This window comes from Pristis pectinata, chromosome 2 (genome assembly GCF_009764475.1).
Source record: "Pristis pectinata isolate sPriPec2 chromosome 2, sPriPec2.1.pri, whole genome shotgun sequence".
Lineage (NCBI taxonomy): Eukaryota > Metazoa > Chordata > Chondrichthyes > Rhinopristiformes > Pristidae > Pristis > Pristis pectinata.
The window spans coordinates 134,548,501-134,565,782 of NC_067406.1; the positions used below are offsets into that span (position 1 = coordinate 134,548,501).

Sequence of the window (17,282 nt, forward strand, 5' to 3'; positions counted from 1 at the left end):
AAAGAGAAAATATCTGATCACTTATAGCAGCCTGTTTTTTCAACGTAAATTATTGCAAGTTATTTTTGGAAGCCTTTTTCATATTCTATTGGTGTCAAATGATAAGTGTTCGGCGTACCACAAACACTAATACTTTAAAAAATAAACCTTCAACTGTCCAGTTATTACTGTCTATAGCTTGAAGTCTATGCCCCACACAATAAACTCCTTACTCTGACAAACCAAAGACTAGGAGAGACTGAGTGAAAGATGGTGAGAGAATGGGAGAGAAAATTGCAGGGAGAGGTGAAACAGAGTAGAACAAAGATGAGGGGAGGGCACAAAGAGACAGAAGAAATAAATTAGTTTTATTTGTGCATAAAATGTGGGCATTGCTGGTAAGGCTACCATTCATAGCCCATCTCTACTTGCCCCTGAGATAGTGGTAATTAGCCAGTCTATACTAATACTGTGGTAAATGTACTGAAGGTGCTCTGGTTTAGAAGGGAATTGCCGTGGGAATGAAGGAGAAATCATAAGTATTGGTATTGGTTTATTATTGTCACTTGTACTGAGGTACAGTGAAAAACTTGTCTTGCATACCGTTCGTACAGATCAATTCATTACACAGTGCATTGAGGTAGTACAGGGTAAAAACAATAACAGAATACAGAGTAAAGTGTCGCAGCTACAGGGAGAGTGCATTGCAGGTAGACAATAAGGTGCAAGGTCATAACAAGATAGATTGTGAGGTCAAGAGTCCATTTCATCATATAAGGGAACCATTCAGTAGTCTTATCAAAGTGGGAAAGAAACTGTCCTTGAGCCTGGTGGTATGTGCCGTCAGGCTCCTGTATCTTCTGCCTGATGGGAGAGGGGAGAAAAGAGAATGGCCCAGGTGGGTGGGGTCTTTGATTATGCTGACTGCTTCACCGAGAGGTATAGACAGAGTCCATGGAGGGGAGGCTGGTTTCTGTGATGCGCTGGGCTGTGTCCACAACTCTCTGCAGTTTCTTGTGGTCCCGGGCAGAGCAGTTGCCATACCAAGCCATGGTGCATCCAGATAGGATGCTTTCTATGGTGCATCAATAAAAGTTGATGAGTGTCAAAGGGGACATGCCAAATTTCTTTAGCCTCCTGAGGAAGTAGAGGCACTGGTGAGCTTTCTTGGCCATGGCGTCTACGTGGTTGGACCAGGACAGGCTCTTGGTGATGTTCACTCCAAGGAACTTGAAACTCTCAACCCTCTGGACCTCGGCACATTGACGTAGACAGGTGCATGTACACCACCCCCTTTCCTAAAGTCAATTACCGGCTCTTTTGTTTTGCTGACATTGAGGGAAATGTTGTTGTCATGACACCATGTCACTTCCAAGAAACTAAATAATAAATCAGGTTAGGATTGTGTAAGATGCGTAAGTAAAGTCGAAGATGTTGCTGCTCTTATCTTTTGAGGTAGTAGAGGTCACAGGTGCTGCTGAAGAGTTCTTGGCTAGCTGTTGAAGGGCGTAGATGGCATATGCTGCAGCCAAAGTGTGCCAAGAATCTTTGGAAAACTAGAAGATTAGGCGCTGGTCAAGTGGGCTGCTTTGATCTGGATGTTGTCAGGCATCTTGAATGCTGTTGAAGGTTCCAGGGAAATGAAGAGTGTTACACTATGCTGTTCACTTTCCTGGAAGCCAATGCTTTGTAAATGCTAAAATGATCAGTGGTGAGTCACATTCTAGTATTCTAGTCTCTGTCCAGTTAAATCTTTCACCAGTGGATATCGATGATGAGGATGTTCATGATATGATGCCAATTTTGAGGGATGGTGAACACATTTGTTTCCATTTGTCAGCTGAAGTCTTTACGTTGGCTTGGAGAGGCTTGCTTCCTTTACTCTTACCTGAATAACATACAATCATCAGTGAACTTTTCGACATTTAATCTTATGGAGAGAAGGTCATTACTGAAGCAGCTGAAGGTAGGTGGGCTCAGGACATTTCTCAGAGGAGTTCCTGCAGGATTCCTAGGTTTGAGGTGATTGGCTTCCAACAACCACGACCATGTTATGGAAACTTTACTCTGGTCAGTGGAGAATTTGCACCCACTCCCACTGACTTCAATTTTACCAGGTTTATGCTGCCACACTTGGTCAGAATATAGAGCATAGAACAGTACAGCACAGGGACTGGCCCTTCGGCCCACAATGTCTGTGCCGATCATGATACCAAATGAAATTAATCCCTTCTGCCTGCACAGGATCCATATCCTTCCATTCCCTTCGTGTTCCTGTGTCTGGATTGATGTCAGTGACAGTCACTTTCACCCAAGCTCTGAAACTCAGCTGAAGTTCATTGAAGGAATGTGTGAGATGGGGAGAGGGAAAGAGACAGAGGGACTGAGAGAGTGAGATCAACTGAGAGTTAGAGTATGAGAAGGAGGCGCGGAGAATAGTATAGACAGGAGATGAGTGAAGGCATCTAGAGAGATGGAGGGAAGGGAAGTAAGGAAGGAAATGAGAAACAGAAGGAAGTGAGGTAGTTTTAGAAAAAGACAACGTAGGCATAGAGACAAACAGAAATGTAAAATAGAAAAGTATAGTGAGGTTGCAGGATAGAGAAATGAAATGTAGTAATATTAATATAACTTGGTTACCGCAAAACTGATCTTTAGTGTACAAGATCTTTACTATGATATGTATGGCCTTTGACACTTTAAGATGACTGGTCTATAGGTTCCCTTTTCACAATTACAGCGTTACAAGTTTATTCATCCACAAAAGTTTAACTGGATGGTACAGTGCATTTGCTGCTTTGAGAAAAAAAAAGTAGCAAGCATGTTGTGGTCATAGGCTCTCACACTGTACATACAGGTCCTAACCTTTCCAGGGGAGAGGTGAATGGAAAGTCAGTCCCTCTGGTCAGCTAGAGACCTTCACTGATAGAAGCGGAGGTGTTAGTGTATTGAAGCCATGGTGTACTGAGGTGATCATGTCGTCTTGTTGAAATTGGCTACGTAATTGGATAGTTACTTCAAATTAATTGTGACAACATTGTGTTAAATTTAAGGCTCTTTAAAAACGGATAGGAAATAAATAACCGTTTATTCTACTGTTTGGATATTTAAATTGCCATGAGCATCAAACTTAAAATTAATTAGAATTTTTATCTGATTGAAAGCACAATTATTACAGTATAATCCATTTTAACAGAGAACAACAACGACATAAGGCCAATGTGTAGTCTAGCTTTTAATTGCTCCAAACAACTTTTCCTATTGCTCTTCTTTCATGTTTTTTTCTGTTGAATCAAATTGCACAGGCAGCATGCCTTAATTTAACTCCAATCATTAAATGCAATCCTTTAATTATACTTTGAAGTTGATATAAAAAAGTATGGTATTATATAAACACCTGGGACATAACTGTATACATGTTCACAATAACAAAAATGCATGCAGCAAAAAATTAATTTGAGATTTTCTTTTAAGTTGTCCACTTTCAAAGTCATGTCAAATTAAACTACTCAAATTAAGTTACTTGAATTGGCATGGTGGTTTTCTGATCAGACTAGTTAAGAGGAAATAACAAAAAGTCTGTGATCCTTGTGTGAATCATATTATAGTCTCAGTACCTCACCAGCCTGTTGTTCATTGGTTCAGAGGGTTCTGCCTTCTCGTTGCTGTTTTCCAATTGTTTTTCAAGGTTCCCAAGGTTTGGTTAAATTTGTTTTCCTCATCATCTGATCCACTGGCCTTTCTACAAACTTGTTCTCAAACCGTGCTACAAAAGTGCCAGCAATGACTATCCCCAACAAGGGAGAGTTGAATCACTTGCCCTTAACATTCAGTCGATACCCACCCCATCATCAATATCCTGGGGGTCACCACTGACGAGAAACTCAACTAGACCAGCTACACAAATCCTGTGGCTTGAAGAGTAGGTAAGAGGCTGGGTATCCTATGGCGAATTGTTCAGTTCCTAAGACTTTCCACAATCTAAAATTCAGGAGTGTGGTGGAATACTCTCCACTGGCCTCAATGAGTGCAGCTTCAACAACTCTCAGGAAGCTTGACACGATTCCAAAGATGCAGCCTGCTTGATTGGCACTCTATCCGTTACTCTAAGCATTCATTCCCTCCTCCAACACTGCATCATGCCTGACAGTACATGCTATCAACAAGTGCACTGCAGTTACTCCCCTACACTAATCCAATTGAACCTTCTGCTGCCAAGAAGGATGGGGGCACTAGATTCATGAGAATACCACTCTCTGCTGATGCCCCTGAAAGTCAAACAGCGTCCTGACTTGGAAACAAATTGCTGGCCCTTCGTTGATGCTGGAAGTTACCACCCGAAAACATGGTGGGAGAACCATTTCCAGGAGTTCAAAGGACTCACCAATACCTTCTCAAAGGCAGTTAGTGATGGACAATAAATTCTGGTCCTCCCAATGGTGCCCGCAAGCTATGAACCATTGAATAAAAACAACCCACAACTGACCCCTTCTTGCCTTCACACTTAGCTCCCACACACTACCCCCTCCACCAGCTCTCCTTTCCTGACAGCACTACTGTGTAACAGATCACTGGTACAACTGTAAAAACAATTTAAGCTGTCCTTAATTCCACGGAACCTGCAGGTACCCATTCACTCTCCATTCACTAACACCTCCCACTACCATCAACCTTCGTATCAACACCCCCCCCCCCCCCCCCCCCCAGCAGAGTCTAGGAAATAGCTGTGCCTGTGTCAGGATTGAGGACAATGAAACAGAAATATCTATTCCCCCTAAATAATCAGAGCTTTTAAAAATGTTGTTTGTGGCACTGTTTCATAAAGTGCGTGTTAAGAACCAAGGTCCTACCTACCTGCTAGGTGAGGGCTCTTACAGATTTGAAAGACATGGCAAGGAGTTGAGCAAACCCCTCATTTTTCTTGTTTTCTGTGACCCCCTACCAATACACACCATTCTGGGCATTAATCTGTGTGGTGCGCGAGTTTACAAGTACAGAATGCTTGCTACCATCTGTGAGTAATTGGGTTTCATTTTAAGGAAGGCTTTCTGATGTTCTGGGCACAATGTTCCCGCAACTGTCATACCTGCCTAAAGTCCCAAAATGCTGCAAATTCACAGCAGGGCAGTCAGTGTCTGTGGAGAGAGAAACAGAGTCAATGTTTCCGGCCACTGACCTTTCTTTAGCAGAATGAAGTAAAGAGTGATGTGTTCAAATGAGTGAGGGGTTTTCTTTCTTCCAGGTGACGCCAGCCCTGGTTGAATATCCTTTGATCTTCAGAGGAGGTTTTGGGCTGTTTTATAGCAGAGATGCCTGTGCACTGGAATTAGGCAGTAAGCTGGAAAAACTTACCCTGTTGCATGGCAAAGTGTTTAAGTAGCAACTTACTGTCATTGTGTTGAATTGCACCCAAGTTATGACTGACCCACCAGGCTGCCCTTTGTTTTAGGGTGATGTGTGATGATTATTGTCCATTCCACGTATGATCCTGTCTGGTTTCTCTGACAAAACATGGCTTCTTCGGATTTCTATACCAAGTGAAACCTAAACTCACTCTCCCACTCTCCCACTTCCAAAAGGTTTGGTGTGTGCAACTTCTTCTATGGGTTTTTTTGTGTGTTCTGCACTCTAGTGGTTTTGAATTTAACTTGTGGTCATTCATGTGTCCTGACTCTGTACAAAGTTCTCTTCACTCGTCACCCACTGGGTTTGCTAACTTGCACTGGTTCCCTCTTTAAGAGGTATCTCAGTGCTAAACTTCTCCCCCTTACTATCAGATCTCTCCATGATCTTGCCCCTCATAACCTGCTTCCACGCTGTGATACTCTATGACGCGGCATCTCGGCAAGCACTTGAATTGCCAAGGGAGAATGGGATTAGTGTAGATAGGTATTTGATGGCCAGCATGGACATGGTGGGGTGAAGGGCCTTTATCCATGTTGTATGACTCTATGACTTTTAGCTTTGGAATTCCTTCCCTATGCCTCTCCACTTTCCTATCTTACTTTTCTCTTTCAAGGCACTCCCTGGAACCTCTTCATTTGACCAAACGTGCCCCAATATATTGGCTCCACACCAGTTTTTGTTTGTTTAAAAGTGGTCAAATGCATGTTAAACATCTCGGACCTTCTTGTTGCATGGAACACAAGGAATTTGTTGTTGTTGAAGGCTGGTTTGGTATCAATGTCTGCACTTTCAGACGAGCTATGTAACCAATGGTAGACTTGCTCCACCCATCCATTACTAACACTTTCTTTTCAAGTCGTGTTCAGATTTGACTCCAAATTGTACAGGTTTTGTGTGATATTAAATTCAGTTTTACTTCTATCTGTCTTGTTTCAGGTTTTCACATCCCATGGTTCCTACTCATCCCGGTCCTCATACAACTGGAATCCCTCACCCAGCCATTGAGAACCACCAAATCAAGCAGGAACCCATTCACAACGAGATTGAACTCATGAACACGTAAGTTGACAACTTGGAGATTTGTTTTTTGGTTTTTTTTGTTTTTTGTTTTTCTTGTTCGAACTTCCAACACTGAGACTGATAGATTTTTGAAAAGCAAGAAAACTGCAGACACCAGAACTCAGAAATAAAAACAGAAAATGCTGAAATGTCAGGCAGCATCTGTGGAAAGAGAAGCAGGTTATCATTGCAGGTCGAAGACCCTTAATCAGAACTGTGGATTATTCCTCTTTCCAAAGATGCTGGCTGACCTGATAGATTTTTGTTGGGTCAGGCTAATAAATGTGACAGAACCCCAGAGGGGAGATGGAGCTAAGTTACAGATCAGATAGGATCTTACTGCATGACAGAAAGATCCAGGGACCATCTGGCCTTCACCTCGTCATCTGTCCCTCCCTATTATTAGGAAACTGAGCAGGTTGGAGGAGATGCAGAACAATTTTATCTCTGCGTGGTTGTTCCCACGGTGGGAAAGACTTGCATTGGTCAACAGTATTTTTTTTTGCCTGCAGAAAACCTCAGCATGAAACGAGGAAAGAGCAGGAGGCCAAAAAGCCTCACATCAAGAAGCCTCTTAACGCCTTTATGTTATACATGAAGGAGATGAGAGCGAATGTGGTAGCAGAGTGTACATTGAAAGAGAGTGCTGCCATCAATCAGATTCTCGGCCGGAGGGTAAGCAGATGTTCCGTACTAATAGAGTTCCGTCTTTTGTAACACACTATTGGAAATTATTTTAGACTAGACCTCATCCTACAGTGGATCAGGAAGCTGCCTCACCATTCCTCAAGGGCAGTTCAGAATTGGCAGTGATTGCTGGTCTTTCCATTGACAACTGTCCCATAAAAAAAATTCCTACATTGGGTGTAAGCCAACTGGATTGGGTTTGTTTCCCATGGCTATGCCAATTGTGGTCTACTCTTCGCTGCTGCAGCCACTTTCTGTGGGAAATGTCTGGTTCCAGTATTGTAAGGAGATGTGGAGATACAGTCATAGTACAATGGTAGACAATTGGGTGTTGACTGCTCTCCTGGAGTCGCTCCACATTCTGAAAGGCTCTACTTTGCTGTATTTCTGAATTCTGAATTCTGAATTTGCTGTATTTGCTGTATTCCAGAAGTAATTCTGGAATATTTCACTCAGTCTGACACTGCCCTTGCAACCAATCAACTTCAGTTCTAAATAACCGCCCATCCCTGGGCCACCAGCTCAGCTTGTTAATCTCCCTGAAGTTTCATTAAATGGCGGCTCACCTCCAGCTGGCTTGCTCAATCTTAGCTTCATCCTCTGAATAACGAATGAACCAAGAGTGTTCAAATAAAATGACAAACAAAATGATTGTTTTTATATAAAGAACCTGTAAATTTTCTCCCAGTTTTCCTACGTGCAAGTCGAAAGGGATCCATCAGTAATTCTTGGAAACCCCAGGAAAAGTTGGCATCTATGCTTGAAGCACTCTGCTGGGGATATCCCAGAGAGTATTGATTGTGATTGCAATGCCTTGAGAGGGAGACGGCTCAGCTTAGCATTATGAATGAAAAGATAAACCACATGCAACTGATGCTGGGTCACACAAAGGTCCTATGCAAACCCACTGACATTCCTGCACAAATAATTCCGGCCTTTCATTCCTTGTGAAAGTCACCAGTGTCAGTTTTTAAGCGATATCTGCCCCTCCACTTACCGTTGCCCCTGGCTATACTCCTTTGTTCTGTCATTTGATACATAACAAAAAGAAAAGTGCCACTGACAACCCCTTCTAGATTTGACAAGTTTGTACTGCAGGGTGATTCTGAAATGCACATGAGCAACAGTCCTCTTTATTGTCAAGGACTGAATGTGGAGGAGGAGAGCCACGGTGAGCTGAGAAAGAATCAAAGGAACCGTTGTATAAGAAAGTTTCCTGAATGTTTGAAGTACCTTCACCAGCCTCATGACGTCATGTGATAGAGCTGCCAGTTCTGATTGGATAAAATTCCAGGAGACATGTCACTCAACCTCAAATTAGCCTCATGTTCCTACTATTGGAACATAACACCTTGTCCCCAATTAAATTACCTGATTCAATAATTCTTTTCAATCTGTTCTTTGTTTCTAATTTCAATATTTTTATAATCAATGAAGGGGTGTGTCAAATAAAAGTAAGGCTTCTTGCCCACATTATTTTTCCGTGCTTCTGGAAGATTAATTTTTAATCCCTGAAGACACCGGGATGATTCAGGATGGGTGTCGATCAAGATGTGACTTCGTAACCTCTGTAAAAGTTCTGTGTGTGTGTGTGTGTGTGTGTGTGTGTGTGTGTGTGTGTGTGTGTGTGTGTGTGTGTGTGTGTGTGTGTGTGTGTGTGTGTGTGTCTATGACTGACTTCTTGTTTGACTGTAGGGAGGTTTAAAAACTGAAGGGTTATTTGAAAGTCTGCACTTGTGGAGGATCTTACATCCTCCGGCAATGATTGCTTTTTTTGTATGTCTGAATGAATGCAGGAGAATTCTATACACAGGATGTGGGTGTTAGTGACGAGGTCAGCACTTATTGCCCATGATTGCCCTAACTACCCTTGAGCCTGAATGGTTCACAGTTAAGAGTCAACCACATTACCATGTGGTTGTAGAGTGACACACAGGCCAGACTGGGTAGGGAGAGGTCTCCTTCAGTAAAGGCCATTAGTTAAGCAGTTATGTTTGTTTGATAGTCTGGTAGCTTCACCGACACCATTATGAAAATCTTTTTTTTCCACCCCACTCTCATTGACTTCAATAGAGACAAAAGTCAGGAGATCTACTTAATGGGTGATGGTATATGAACAAGATATATTGTGACTGAATGTCAACTGTGTACCTCCAGTTGTAGATGACATCATAGAGTAACACAGCATGGAAGCAGGCCCTTCGGCCCAACTCATCCATGCTGACCATGGTGCCCACTAAGCTAGTCCCATTGGCCCATATCCCTCTAAACCCCTCCTATCCATGTACTTATCCAAACCCCTTTTACTGTCATTGTCCATTATTTTATTACTATCAATAACATTAGAGCCATATACAGTAGTTAGCCAGAATGGAGAAGGTTGGGTACTTCCCATTATGTGAAAGGTATGGGCAATAAAACAGTGAATGGGAGAAGAAGGCTCCAAAAACATCCCTGGGCCCAGCGCGTGATTGCTAAAGATGAGGCAGATGCATTTGCTTCCAAGTTCAGCCAGGAAAGCAGAGTGGATGATCCAACTGAGCTCCCTCCTGAGACGCCCTCCACCCACCCCCAATGCCGCAGATGCCAGTCTTCAACCAGTTTAATTCACTCCATGTGTTATCAAGAAACATCTGACAGCCATGGATACTCCGAAGGCTATGGGACTCGACATCATCCTGACTGTAATACTGAAGGCCTGTACTACAGAACTAGCTGTTTCTCCAACCCCACTGTTCCGGTACAGTTACAGCACTGGCATCTACCCAACATTAAGCAGAACAAATCCAATGCAGCTGATTGCCCACCCAGTTAATCTCTTAATCAACAGCAGAACGATGGCTGGTGTTGACGACACTATCCTGTAATCAATTGTTGGACAATTAAGTGTTCAATTGAAACAGACAAAATTCTTTCTGGATATCAGGGCAGTTGGAGAGATACTTTCTCCCCAGAACAAGGGGCGTCCAGAACAAGGGGGTGCGGCATGAAAATAATGGGTTGGCCATTCAGGACTAACATAATTCTTCACCCAGAGGATGGTGAGTCATTAGGATTCTTTTCTCAAGGGGGCTGCGGGCGCTCAGTCACTGAATATCTGCAAGATAGGGATTGTTATTGGACAGAAACACTGAAGAGGAGACCACAATAGGCATAGCCATGGAATTCAAACCCAATCCAGCTCTCTCATCGCACTACACCTGATGAAACAACTTTTTTATTTATTTGTGGGACAGGAGTTGTCAATGGAAAGACCAGCATTTATCACCAGTCCCTAGCAGACATGAGGGGTCAAATAACCTGGTCTTGCTTCTGTTCCCTGTATGCTTATAAAACCTGCTCATCGCTGCCCAGTTTGGGGTTTTCCCAGGACCACATAGTTCCAGGGTTTCAATGGTGAATTGAGAGTGAATATCCTTAGGGCATCAGGCAGGGATGGACCAAGTGTGGCATCAAGGAGCACTGGTAAAAATAAAGTTGATGGGATCTTCAGCTACTTCACCAATGACCTTCCTCCATCATAAGGTCAGAAGTGGGGATATTCACTGATGATTGCACAACATTTATTCCATTTGCAGTAAGTGAAGCAGTCCGTGCCCGTGTGCAGTGAGACCTGGTCAACAACCAGGCATGGGTTAAAAAATGGCAAATAACATATGTACCACTAAAGTGCCAGCCAATGACCATCTCCAGTGAAAAGGATTCTAACAACTAACCATTGACATTTAATAGCATGACTATCACTGGCTTCTCCACTATCAATGTGCTTGGGGGAGGGGTCTGGAGGTGGGTGGTCACAAACTCAACTGGACCAGCCACATAAACATTGTGGTTAGGAGAACAGGTCAGATGCTGAGTATCCTTATAGGAAATGAGTCATTTCCTGACACCCAAAAGCCTTTACATCATCCACAAGACACAGAACAACTCTCCCCAGCTCAGACACGTCTCTATGGTAACAACACTGGCCATTCAAGCTTGAGGAATCAAAGAGAGGGAGAGGCAGCAACTTCCAATGGGAGCTGATGAGAGAGACTGTAGGATCTGGGCAGTACATGGAGCAGGTGCTGCCAGTCCCCAGAAATGGCCACACTCACCATGCAGGCCAGGGAGCAGTTCTGAGCCTCATATCTCAGCACTGAGTGAGCCCAGCCCAGCCAACACCAGCCCTTACAGGTAGCCTCTCCACACTGTGCGTGACTGCTACAGGAGTGCTGGCAGAAGGCAGGGGTTCATACCAGGTTCCCTTCACAGCAGCACTCATGGAAGGGGGGGGGGGGGGGGTACCTAACAGCCTCCCAACACAGTCGCGTACAGCCCAGTCTTTAAAGTATGGGGGTACATACCTGTGAGTGTTATTTGCAGGGCAGTGTGAAGTGGGATACCAGTACAGCTGTTTACTCTGCCCTCTACTCATCAGCTAATGAACCATTGTCAGGAAATACTCTAAAATAAATTCTGTGAGCACAAATGAATCGCAGTAATCTATTTCTAACCAGCTGCTCTGTGCTCAGCCTGCCCATATCGATGTGTTGAGTAACTTTCCACCCATCTCTTCTTGTTCCAGTGGCATGCTTTGTCCCGCGAGGAGCAAGCCAAGTACTACGAACTGGCTCGGAAGGAGAGGCAACTTCACATGCAACTTTACCCAGGATGGTCTGCACGGGATAACTATGTAAGTTTCTTATAGCTTTGCCTGGGGATCTAAAATGGTCTTTGGCTTCAGTTTTACTTCCAGCATTTTCTTATACCTCCTGGATGAGAAGGGGAAACTTTCAACCAGTTATGTAAAAGAATTTGCAGATACTTCCAGCTTGAAATATCTTCAGGTTCCTAGGAAGAAACATTTTTGCCCCCGTTATCACTATCTCTGCTCCTTAAACATGGAAAACATTTGTTGTACAAAACATTGGTGAGGCTGCACTTGGAGTATTGTGTTCAGTTTTGGTCACCCTGCTGTATGAAAGATGCCATTAAGCTGGAAAGAGTGTGAAGAAGATTTGCAACGATGTTGCCAGGACTTGAGGGACTGGGATATAGAGAGAGGTTGGGCAGGCTAGGACTTTATTCCTTGGAGTGTAGGAGGCTTAGAGGTGATCTTATAGAGGTGTAAAAAATCATGAGGGGCATAGATAGGATGAATGCACACATTTTTCCCAGGGTTGGGGAAATCAAGAACTAGAGGGCCAGAAACTCAACTGGACCAGCCACATAAACATTGTGTTTATGTGGGAGGGCATAGGTGGGAGGGGAGAGATTTAACAGGAACCTGAGGGGCAACTTCTGCACACAGAGGGTTGTACATAGCATATGGAACGAGCTACCAGAGGAAGTGGATGAGGCAGGTACAATAAACAACACTGAAAAGACTTTTGGACAGGTACATGGATAGGAAAGATTTAGAGGGATGTGGACCAAACACGGGCAAATGGGACTAGCTTAGATGGGCATCTTGGTCGGCATGGACCAGTTGGGCCGAAGGGCCTGTTTCCATGCTGTATGATTCTATGACTCATTGTTCAGCCAAACTTGTCTCCGAGCATAAACAAGGCGAAAACAACAATGGACATTTGAGGTGCACTCAGTTTTTAGACTGCCATGCCTTTGTTTTATGGCTTGGTGATTGGGATTGTTTGATCTTATTTTAATTCACTACTTATTCAAATTGGTGGTCATTATGATATCACGTGATGTGGCAGCTGTGAATATTTGCAGCAAATGCAGCTGTCACCTCACAAGCTCAGCACCAGCTTTACAACCTTTTTTTTATATAAATTCTCAGATTGTTCCCAGTGAAGACTGAGTCTTGTTGAAAGGACATGGTGTTCACAGGAAAGAGCCTGGCAAACCTTTCCTTGCTGAGGGAGGAGAAATGTGTGATATTTTCATCTCTTGTTGTATTGTGTGTAGGATGAGGTGTTTTAGTGGGATTGATGTGTGTTTGCAAACGAGCAGATAAATCTTCGCCAAACACCAGGGTTAACCATCCTCTTCATTGCCTGGGCAGTAAGCTGGCCCATTATAGATCAACAGGTGAGAAAATCAGGTGGTTTCTATGAAAGGGGAATATCTGCCTTGTTGGAGTCATAGAGTTATACAGCACAGAAACAGGCCCTTCAGCCCAACTTCTCCATGCTATCCAAGTTGCCTACCTGAGCTAGTCCCATTTTCTTGTGTTTGGCCCATATCCCTCGAAACCCCTCCTATCCTTGTACCTGTCTAAATGTCTTTTAAACATTGTAATTGTACCTGCCTCTACCACTTCCTCTGGCAGCTCATTCCATATTCCCGATATCTTCCGTGTGAAAAGGTTTCCCTTCAGGTCCCCTTTAAATTTTTCCCCTCTCACCTTAAATCTATGCCCTCTTGTTTTAGACTCCCCTACCCTGGGGAAAAGACTGTGACCATCCACCTTATCTATGCCCCTCATTTTATAAAGCTCTATAAGGTCACCCCTCAGCCTCCAACACTCCAGGGAAAAAGACCCAGCCCATCTAGTCTCTCCTTATAACTCAAGCCCTTGTATTATGCTTGTAAATCTTTTCTGCATCCTTTCCAGCTTAGTGACATCTTTCTTGTTGGTAGGTGACCAGAACTGCACACAATACTCCACGTGTGGTCTCACCAATGTCTTGTACAGTTGTAACATGATGCCCTAATTCTAGCTGTGGATATAAATTAATGCTACTCTTTCATGAAGATGATGCTCATTTAAGTTCAAGAATAAGTCTTTGCTTTTTCTCCATGCTTTCTTTAATTATTCCTTACCAAAGTCATTGACTAAGTGTAGCTCCTTTCACTTGCCATGCCTAAATGGCCAGTTAATTGTGGAGGTTTTGACAGCCAACTATTCTATTCTCTTTCAATCACAAGGAAGACAATAGAGCTCACTTAATGTTCCCATGTGCAATGATCAAGGATATGGATGGACTTTTTTCCCAGTCTAAGCCATGAGGATGAGGCCACTTTCATTGGACTAACTAGCAATTGCAATCAAACCAGTAACTGACTGACCAACTTGGAGAGTGAATGTGGGTTCTTGCTGCTACACGGGATTTCATTTCATTGATCTATTGGGGACCAGAGTCAGTCTTAATGGAACCAGTTCATTTTGATCCATGTTAAGTACCTCCAGCTTTTCAAAAGAAAAATTTTCACTTCAGTGTTAGACAGACTTACCTATAAAATGATCTTTTGTGGTTTTGAACCCAATATATAAAGGAGCAATTGAAGCAAAATGAAGCTATTTGACTATATCATCATGGCATCTATCAGAGTCCCACAAAAACAAATTCCTGTATTAGGTTTCAGTTAGAAGCTACAGAAGGGGAGGTTAGTTTTTTAGATAGCTAAGGTTGCAAGGACACTTCTTTGTCCCTTGCCCAGATTGAGTCATACACCCGCTACCTCATTGTGAGGTTGTGAATAGACTCTCTGTTACAAAGCTATTGGAACTTGGCTCCTGATATCACCAAGTTGTTTCTTACAGTACCTTTGCTGTAACATGAACCTTATTACAAAGCATCCTTGGTACTTAAGAGCCTGTCTCATACCAAATGTAACTTGGTTTGTTTCTCTCTTTTTCTCGGTGACTGGAGGCCCAAACTCCAATGATTTTCTGCCTCTTTTGTGTGTAAATTCTGCCTGTGTAGGTGAACACACAGTAGCTTAACAAATGCTTCCCTTTGTTCAGTTTCCTGGTGAGTTATTTTGCACTTGTTGACATGATTTACCCAGGATGGACATGTAGGTGAGACTATTAATGCACAGTTTGGAGTGCAGCAGAGTGACTGACTGACTGACTGATCTGGGAGCAGCAGTGAGAGTGACAGAGGCTTTTCATGTCTGAGTCCTGTTAAACATGGTGGTGGTCAATGTTCTGCACACAACAGGAGGAACCAGGTTGTCAGGAAATGGGACAGGTGCAGGGTGGTGCATATGCAGACAAGGCTTTATTTCAGGTGTCGGACACGGGTCCTTCAGCCCATCAAGTCCATGCCGACAATCAAGCACCCATTTTAATACTAATCCTTCACTAATTCCATTTTATTCTCCCCATATTCCTATCGATTCCCCCTCAAATTTGCCTACGTCCAAGGGGCAATTTAGAGTGTCCAATCAACCTACCAAGCCACACGTCTTTGGGATGTGGGAGACGTCTGGAACACCTGGGGGAAACCCACAAGGTGAACATGTAAACTCCACACAGACAGCACTGGAGGTCAGGACTGAACCTGCTTCACTGGAGCTGTGAGGCAGCAGCTCTACCGGTGACATCACTGTGCCCACCCATATTTCCCTTACGTTTACTCCTGTACTTCTTGCGCCCATAAAGGAAGCTTTATAACCTCACAGTGAAGGGCCTCTTGCGTCTTCAGAACAGGTTCAGGGCACCAGTACCAGCAACCTGCTGACCACTCAGTTAATTTGTCATCTGAGTCCAGTAGGTCCACAGATCGCACATGGGCTTGGTGCTTTTGCCTAACTTCGATGGGTATCTGGTAAAGATGAGGCAATGTTAAAATCAAAACCAAGAGGTTATTAAACCCATCTCATTTTCACTGCATTACCAACCTAGTTAGTGCAAGGCAAGGAGATTTAAAGTTCTCACTGTTGTGTCTTTGAGGTTAATTGCTTGTGTGCCCACTTGATGCCTAGCCAATGAGGACATTAAGGGTGAAGTTGTGCTTGGGTGAAAGCACAGATTGAACAATAATGAAGGAAGAACAATAAAGATAATGATGTGAGATATGTTTCCCCTAAATAACTGATCTATAAAATCTCTTGAATTTGTTTCAAATGTTGAAGGGAAAGAAGAAGAAGAGGAAACGTGAAAAGATGCAGGAAACCACTTCAGGTAAGAAGTCAAATTATTGCCAGAAATTCCAATGCTTAAATAAAATCTCACAGTTTAGTGTGGATCCAATGCCTTTTATGCAGCAGTCCATCCTGATGATTGAATTCTCTCTCAGCAGATAATGTTATGGAATTAACTTCATTTCACTGCACTGGGGATAGGGCTTTCTGATGTAGCTGTTACATTTTTCTTTGCTTTGCCCCTTTTGCCACTTCCCACACTTAAATGTGTGGGATTGAAGAGAAGCATGTAAAATATGGGGCATTGTAACCTTATTAGCTCTTTACTGTGAGGTTCATTACAAGTTGTAATCAAGCCACGTTGTGTTAGGATTATCTGGTTGTGAGTAATCTTGAAATCTCTATGGTGACTCCCCAAAATTTAGTAGTGAGTGGAAATTTATGTTAAATTGTCTCTTTTAGTTATTGCGTTCATTTAACATGTATGTGTTTGCTTTTGCATATTCTATGCTTTGCTTCTGAATTCAAGGTTACATCCAATGTTGAACGTAGACCTCTCAGCAAATTGCTATTAAACTGTTATTATTAGTATAAGGAAGAAGTCATTGCAATAAGCACAGCTTACAGACCACTTGTGAATTGTTTTTGATGGTGAGTGATTCAATGAGGTGTTACTAAGTTAATTGGAAGCCAACTAAACTCACTCAGCTGAGGTAAATGAGTTTTGCGCTAAAATCCACCTCCCAGGGTTGAGTGAATTTTGGTTCCCAGGTGGAGAGGAGTCATTACCTCCCTGTTCCAAAAGTGGGGATGCGAAGAGATCTAATAGAATCTCAGACTATATGGTTGCTGCGTGCCTTTGTTGATTGTAGCTGTGCAGGTGAAGGTCAAAATGAAAGACGACTGCAGATGCTGTAAATCTGAAATAAAAATAGAAAAGCTTGGAAGCATTCAACAGGCCAGGCAGTATCTCTGGAAAGTGAGAGAGAATTAATGTTTCAGGCTGAAGACTCTTTGTCAGAACTAGGAAAGAGAGATTTTTAAAAAAAGGCAGTTTTGTTGCAGAGAAAATTTTGGGGAGGATGGATAGGACAAAGGGAATATCCCTGAGGCCAAAGTTACCGTAGGGATGAGTTGTAGAAGGAGACGTTAGAGAGTGACAACACAGACAGAAAAGCATAATGAGTTGCTAATAGCAGGGTAGTTGGATATATCCAGCATGTCAGGCTATACTGGTGGAGAGAGAACATGGAGCCAATATCACAGATGGATGACTGGACAGTTCTGTTACAGACAGAGAAAGCAAGTTACCTGAAGTTGGAGAGGTTGACATT

The 17,282-nt window shown here is 43.1% G+C and overlaps 1 protein-coding gene across 2 annotated transcripts in view; it reads left to right on the plus strand.

Moving 5' to 3' along the window:
• lef1 (lymphoid enhancer-binding factor 1) overlaps positions 1 to 17,282 on the plus strand; it is a 154,817-nt gene that overhangs the window by 94,805 nt on the left and 42,730 nt on the right. For both annotated transcript variants that reach the window (XM_052009106.1, XM_052009098.1), the window contains exons 6-9: positions 6,322 to 6,444; positions 6,957 to 7,119; positions 11,699 to 11,806; positions 15,940 to 15,988. In XM_052009106.1, coding sequence (XP_051865066.1) covers positions 6,322 to 6,444; positions 6,957 to 7,119; positions 11,699 to 11,806; positions 15,940 to 15,988 — 443 coding nt within the window. The remainder of the gene's footprint in view (positions 1 to 6,321; positions 6,445 to 6,956; positions 7,120 to 11,698; positions 11,807 to 15,939; positions 15,989 to 17,282) is intronic.